The sequence below is a fragment of the Prunus dulcis genome, chromosome 4, assembly GCF_902201215.1.
Source record: "Prunus dulcis chromosome 4, ALMONDv2, whole genome shotgun sequence".
Taxonomy (NCBI): domain Eukaryota; kingdom Viridiplantae; phylum Streptophyta; class Magnoliopsida; order Rosales; family Rosaceae; genus Prunus; species Prunus dulcis.
Window position 1 is genome coordinate 11,334,103 of NC_047653.1, and position 7,668 is coordinate 11,341,770.

The 7,668-nt window shown below is 37.2% G+C and overlaps 1 protein-coding gene across 2 annotated transcripts; it reads left to right on the top strand.

Annotated features, from left to right (window-relative positions):
* Nucleotides 1-599: 599 nt before the first annotated feature.
* LOC117624971 (ultraviolet-B receptor UVR8) lies at nt 600-5,565 on the top strand. 2 transcript variants are annotated; one of them, XM_034356518.1, is made up of 7 exons: nt 600-1,110; nt 1,263-1,888; nt 2,402-2,614; nt 3,386-3,496; nt 4,217-4,585; nt 4,692-4,799; nt 4,974-5,565. In XM_034356518.1, exons 2-7 carry the CDS (start codon nt 1,547-1,549, stop codon nt 5,313-5,315), a joined length of 1,485 nt encoding a protein of 494 aa, XP_034212409.1. In that variant the 5' UTR covers nt 600-1,110; nt 1,263-1,546; the 3' UTR covers nt 5,316-5,565. The 2 variants fall into 2 exon arrangements, with proteins under 2 accessions (XP_034212409.1, XP_034212410.1); XM_034356519.1 differs by having other exon boundaries at nt 723-1,110; nt 2,405-2,614.
* Nucleotides 5,566-7,668: the final 2,103 nt, after the last annotated feature.

Consider the following 7,668-nt stretch of genomic DNA (forward strand, 5'->3'; position numbering starts at 1 on the left):
TTGTCAACTATGGGTTTGGTAAATGGTGCCAATGAAGTGAATATACTAACAGATCCTTTTACATCAAACCCATATGGTGTCAATGGGTTTGGTAAGTTGATCAAGCAGTTTGGTAAATGGGAAAATATTGTCTACATTAAGCAATGCTAAGGTCATATTAGGCATGAATAATTGCATAGGGTGAAATTTTTAGGTTTTTAAGCTTCAAATATGCATACCCTACCCTTTGAACCTTTCTGGTTTGGAACCTCGAACCTCTTTGAGAGTAAAATTTTGAAATTTGATCAACTTCAAATTATGATTTAAATGAATACGTTGAAATTTGAAATTCTAAATCATAGATATGAGACTCGTGTTTGTGAATCGACTCAAATTGTAGATATAAGATTCAAGTTTGTAAACCAAAGACTCAAGGATTGGATCTTACCGAACTCGAGATAGGAGTTCATAATTCTGATTTTTCATGTGCTAAGGAATCATTTTCTCATGAGTCAAACACAGCGTGAAGAAAGTCATCTTGGAAAGAAAAAGGAAAACCAAAGAAATGGAAACACAACAACTTGACAGTTATATGCCTGAAAGTGCGCGTGACTTGGAAGGTTGGAAGTTGGAACCATCAGCTCCTTCCACGTGTAAGCGGATCCGCGACAGTAGAGTCGGTAGCAGACCAATCACCATGCGCCAGCAGAGCTACCACTTTGTCTTTCTCCTTCCCTATTTTCTGTGCTGCTTTGCTGAAGCTCTGCTTCCAATTTTATCATCATTTCATTCTCTCAGAGGCAGACAGACAAGAATCATTCTCTCTGCCCTCAATCAAAACCAAATGAATTTTTTTATATAATTAATTTCCTAATGCCCTTTATAAAGTGAAACCAAACCCGAATCTCATACAGCCCATTCTCCATAAACAGAGCTCACAGCCCTACCAACCTAACTTATTTATTTTGTGCTTCTCTCTCTCTCTGTCTCTGTCTCTCTTCCCCAATTGGAAAGTGGAAACCCCAACTTTATTCAGAAGCTCAGAGCTTGAATTTTCTAAATTATTCTTACAAACAACACAGAGATCGCCACCCAAAAGACTCAAAATTCCCACTTTTTTTTCTCTTCCCGGTAAATTCTGAATTTCCTTTCTGTTCCTCTCTCTAATTAAATACTTCATTTCATTCAATTGCCATCATTTTTGAGAGATTGTCGCTTTCAATTTTTTGCTGTTGTAGTTTAAATTCCTGTTCGTTGATTGGGTTTTACTCAATAATTTGCAGGTAAAGCTCTCATTTCCATCGAGTTCACGATAACGTGGAAAAGGGGTTATTTGTGATATTTGACCATCTGATGTTTTATTTCCAATCACTGCATCAAAAACCTGTGAATTATTCATCTAAACCCCCCTTCCTGTACTCCATTTGCTACATTTTTCTCCCTTCGGATTTTTTCTTTATCTGTTGCTTCAATTGTCTCCGATTTCGCCTAAAACTTTGATACTTATCATCCTGAAGCTCAATTTGGTATTTTGTGGTGGATTTAAAGGATTGAAATTTTGTTTTTAATGGCGGCTGAAAGATATAGGCCGGTGTCAATAGAGGACTTGCCATCACAATTAGTTATAGAAATCTTGAGCTCGGGAAAGCTCAGTGCCATTGATCTTCTACATTTAGAGTTAACTTCTAGGACATTTGGAGGGAGTCATGGGTTGTATCCTCACAAGTTTGGGTCACTGGTGGACTATGCGGCGTATCAGCTATGTGTGTCCCATTCTGTTTATGGTAAAATGGAAAGGAATGCTCAGAGGGGGCTATTTGATCGGTGCGGTGGGAAATGGAAGCGGGTTTTGAGGTTCTTGCAATCGGTGGAGCAATCATCTGACATGGTCGAGACCTCAGCAGGCAATGTACTATTTCATTATTATTTGCAGTTGCTTATAAATGAATGAACTTTATCTGCAATCTGGAACACTGTGCTTGATAATATATTCTTGTGGAGTTTGCTAATTAAGTCAATCATCAGTTACCCCGTTTGCATGAAACGACTTTGTTCTTGGTAACTTAATCCCTTATTTAAATTATTACAGTGAGATTAGTTCGCATGCAATAACTAAAAGGAAATTGAGAAATGAGATATAGATTTTAAAATTAGCTGGAGGATTGCTTATCGTTGCTTGACCATTTTGAAGACTCAGCAGAAAATGACATAATTTAGTTCATCTACTAAAAAAAGAAAGATTTTATTATTGTTTGTGTTTCCTCTTCGTAGAAAATGTCTTTTAAAAATTTGTTAGATAATTGGCCTGTTGGTTCATGTTGATAATATTACGCTGCTTTTTTTCTTTTTCTTTTTTTTTTTTGCATAGTTTTCTGGTCGTTTTTATAGATGCTGGATAAAATGTTAAGATTGTTTTTATCAGCAGATGCAAATTACAACTGGAAGGTATCACACATTGCTAATCAGCAATTCATCATTATACTCATGTGGTTCCAGCTTGTGTGGTGTTCTTGGTAATGGTCCTGAGACTAAGCAATGTGTAACATTTAGCCGGATTAATTTTCCATCTCCAGCACAAGTAGTCCAAGTGTCAGCCTCCCATAACCATGCTGCTTTTGTTATGCAATCTGGAGAGGTTAGTCCCTGCTTGCACTCATCACGTTTTACCTTCTTCTGAACTGAAATAATAATAATGATACTAATAGTAGTGAGGAGGTTGCTGTTGGCAGTGAATGATGAAAGGATGTTAGGGTCCCATGAGGATATGAAACTAAGTGAAAAGGGTTTAAACACTGTTATTGGTAACTGACATGTCAAAGAAGGCCATAGTAGTGACTGTTCCTTTACATAGAAGCTGTTGTATCTTAGATGTGAATATGTATGAAATACTTTTCCATCATTTGGAGCTCAATAGTTCCACTTAAGATTTGAATTCTGCTGGTTTCTTTCTGCATGTTCCTTAAGTTTTGTTGAAAGTTTCACACCCATGACTTGTTGGTTGTTTGGTAATGATAGGCACTTATAGGTTTTTATGGAGATTTGCAAGCTGTATGATCCCATTGTGAAACCTGGTTTAGAATTTGGTTGGATGGGATTTCACTATCAACATACTAGCTATCTACTCACGCACACTGCTTTCTGCGCCTATATATCATTTACACGTCCAGTGTCTTATAGAGAATAAAACTACTGTGAGCTCTCTCATGTTAGTTTTCTAGTACTTGCCTTGATGCATTAATAGTGTGCTTGTGTGTTGCCACTCTTTTAGTAGCATAGCTCTCTTACTTTTAGATATTTGTGCATGATTGTCCTGCTATGTGTAGTCCCTGACATATATTTGTGAGATCAACTTTGATACATTGCTTGCCATAGTCATTTAATGATGCCATCCCGGTTACTGATACAGGTTTTCACATGTGGGGATAATTCATCATTTTGTTGTGGGCATAAAGATACAAACCGACCAATTTTTAGGCCTAGGCTTGTTGAGGCATTGAAGGGACTTCCTTGCAAGCAGGTACATTCTTATCCACATTGTCATAACATAAATGACAATTGGTTTTTCAAAATGGATGAACAAGCATGAGCGTTGATGGATATTATATAACCTTCTGGGTAAATGATCTAGATCCTTTTCCAGTGGAGATTGTTGTGGATTTTTTTGGCCTTCATTGTTGTCAATAGCAGGAAATCGTTGGATTATTGGAAAATTGAGCATGTTCTAGTATTACGAATGCAATATCTCTGTTCAAAGGCTACAATTTGTTGTGCTACAGTTTCTATTTTTGGTCTTCTTTTAATTAGTAATGTTGCACTATAATTTCTAACATTATTAACTCAAGGATTTATATCTAGTTATTGGATACCTTTTTTTCTCAAGAAACAAAAAAGGGAAGCTGCTTGGAACCTGTTTCTGGTGTTCGAAGCTAAATACTTTGACTTGTAATGTACTCTTAATCTTAGAGGTCTGATTCCGACCATTCATCCAATTATACATCTATCTTTTTCATCCTGAAAAATTATAGATAGGAAGGGCCCAAGTTCCTGTTATCCATTGTTAGAAATGGATTTATGCTTTATTGCCATTGTAAGGTGATATGTTTTTTTTTCTTCCTTCTGATTTCTATTCATATGACTATATCTTTATAAGTTATCTGTTGGAACTTCATTCGATCTAATTCCCTTTTGCTTTCCTATTCCTACAACATGCAATTAAATATTAAAGAACTTGTTTCAGGTTGCTACAGGGCTTAATTTTACCGTGTTCCTTACAAGAAAAGGTCATGTTTATACATGTGGGGCCAACACACATGGCCAACTTGGTCATGGAGACACCATAGATAGCCCGGCTCCAAAAATGATTGAACTTCCCGAGGGAATTGGCTACATAGTTCAGATTGCTGCTGGCCCGAGTTATGTTTTAGCTGTAGCTGACAATGGAGTAGTCTACTCTTTTGGGTCGGGTTCTCACTTCTGTCTTGGCCATGGAGAGCAACATGATGAGTTCCAGCCACGCGCAATCCAAACCTTTAAAAGAAAGGGTATTCATGTGGTTCGTGTCTCTGCAGGTGACGAGCATGCCGTGGCACTTGATTCCAGTGGATATGTTAGTCTCCAAACCGAAGATGAAGTTTCTATATTTTATTGTCTATGCTCTGCATGTATTTGAGCTCTGACCAAAACGGTTCTAACTTTCAGTATGGCAATTGCAGGTATATACTTGGGGTAAAGGCTACTGTGGTGCATTAGGCCATGGGGATGAGATTGACAAGACTACCCCAGAACTCTTGAACAAGCTTAAAAGCCACCTCGCTGTACAGGTTTGGTTTGTTCATTCTTTTGATCATATCTGATAAAGTCGTTATTTTTTGTGTCAATTGTTCTTCAAGGTTGCCCTGAATTGTTAAGAATAGATGCAATAGTCCAAAGCAAGGACAATCATTGGTGTTGCAAAACTTCCATAGGTGTGCTTTAACAGTTATTGTATTCTGTAGGTGTGTGCTAGAAAGCGGAAGACCTTTGTTCTCGGTGACAACGGTTCAGTATATGGTTGTGGTTGGATGGGGTTTGGCAGCCTTGGATTTCCAGACAGGGGAGTATCTGATAAAATCTTGAGCCCTAGAATCCTTGATAGCTTAAGAGCTCATCATGTTTCTCAGATTAGCACTGGGCTGTACCATACTGTTGTTGTCACTAACCGTGGAAAACTCTTTGGATTCGGAGATAATGAAAGGGCGCAACTCGGGCACGACACTTTAAGAGGATGCCTTGAACCAACTGAAATATTTATACAAGAAATGGCTGATGACGTGGATATTGTTCCAGAATGCGTCTGACCTCAGAGAGATACCGTTGGCTTCACGGAGCTGTATGATTTAATGTCCAAAGTGAACACCATTAGACTTTCCACCATAATTTTTAGGGAATTTCACAAAATTGTAACTGTGTAAGTATAGGGTAAATAGCTGCTGTATAAGTGAGATTAAGATGGATTATGTGTAAAACTTTAGTTGTTTTTTTTTTTTTAATGGTTTGAAAAACTATGTTGTTGTGTTTATCGATTTTTGTGATACTTGTGGGAAATTAGATTGCGTACGAAGAGTCTAGCTATGACTGCATTGTAACTTTGTTTCATTTATAAGTGCCTACCAATGATTCTTCTTTCAAATGCTGTCTACTTTCTTATGGTACTCCATGTCAATGCCTTGAGTTTGTATCTTTTAAAAGATGAGGGTTGATTTGATATACACATGGGAAGTATGTACTCAAACTACAAGGACATCTGTCAAGGTATTGTTTATGACATTTTTGGGTAGAGTAATGCTATGGAAGTCATTCACATGTGCATCAATGGTTGTCAGCCATATTCATGCAAGTGAATCTCTGTTATTGGCACAATTTTTTGTTTATCCTTACCGCATTTGCCAGCTAATCTCCCATGTCCCATGGAAAACTACCTTTATACCATGTTAGGTTTGCCATCTTGTAGCAGGCATGGATAACGTAGTCTTTAATCCTTTGTAGCCTTGTAGGTAACATAACAAACCATACCACGGGTGGTGAAGTTTAATATGATTGGATTTTCTTTAAGGATCATCTTTTGGGATTTTTATTTTAAACCAGAAAGATGTCATTTCAGTTAACTGTCATTTTTATCATTTATTTATGTACCATAAGACACCACCTATCTGCCAGCCTTAGATGAAACCCTACTTCACCAGTCATGCCTGCAGAATTTAGCCTTTCCATTATGAACTTCTGATCTTTTATATGTTGGAGTTCAATTTAAAATCAGTTATCCTCTCTCTCTCTCTCTCTCTCTATATATATATATATATATATATACATATATATATATATATAATGAAATGTTGCAGCAGAATGAAATGAGCCAACCCATCAAAATCAATGTGTGCCCTTGTGTTCCTCTTGGGGTAGCTAGAAGTTGGAAGAGGAATGACTGGTGTAAAACCAGCTATATTTTATTTCCAATCATAAAAGCCCACGTCTATCAGTTTCAACTATACATGTAAATATAATTTATATTTGATCATGCTGGCACATCCCTTTTCCCAATCAAAATACCTAAATGGAAGATGGGTTGTCCAGTAAAGAGCATCCATCTAATGGTCAGAAAGTAAGTCTGTTCCTAGTTCCTGGATAAAGAAACAAAATAGCAGTTTAGCTCCTTGGTTAGTTCCATGCTTTCCAAAGAGAATGGAAAACCTTTTAGCCAACAATCCACGACAGTTTAGCCCTGAACTGCTGCCACATTCCACTACCTGAACAGTTTTATACTAATAACAACTTATCTGAGTTTTAAAGCATGACTTTGGATTGGATGCCAAGTTTGTTTCCAAATCTTACTCTTTCATGGGCCATTTTTAGCTACTCTTTTGTTCTTTTGCCCTTTGTTTCTTTAGTTGATTGCAATGCACTTTACACTTTTACACTTTACAGGAAATAATAGGTATCCATCTGCTTTTTGTTTTTAACATTTCTTTTGGAACCACCAGTCTCCCCTACCAGACCAGAACCTCAGTTGATGAAGAAAACGGGGATAGCAAAACTTATACACTTTACAGGAAATAATAGGTATCCATCTGCTTTTTGTTTTTAACATTTCGTTTGGAACCACCAGTCTCCCCTACCAGACCAGACCCTCAGCTAATGAGAAAACGGGGATAGCATTTTGCTATTCCTGGCCAATAATGCTATGACACGTGAAAGTGGTCGGGAATAGCAAAATAGTGACATCCCCATTTCAGGAAAGTCTTTCTCCAGCTAGTGAGCTTGCTAAATGAATGATATTTACCAAAATTTTGATTAACCTACCTTCAACTTCAACTGGTTTTGGACATAAAATCATATTTAAACTCATCCTTTTAAAACAGCTGTAATAAAAGTGCTTAAAAGATGTACATAAAAATGTGAATTGACTAGTCTTTTGCCGGACAGTGGGAGAGGAGTACAGATTAGTGAAGCCTACCGTACCAACTACCAAACAAATAGCCGACATGATCAGAAAGATTGGTGGATTATATGATACTAGAATATGTGGCTGGGGGATAAACATTAACCAGTTTTGGCCATGAGTTTAATTATTGAACCCAGTCTCCTTGGATATATGTTGTTGTGGATAAAAAGGAAAATAATTAAGATCCAAGGAGAACAAGTAAGATTTATACA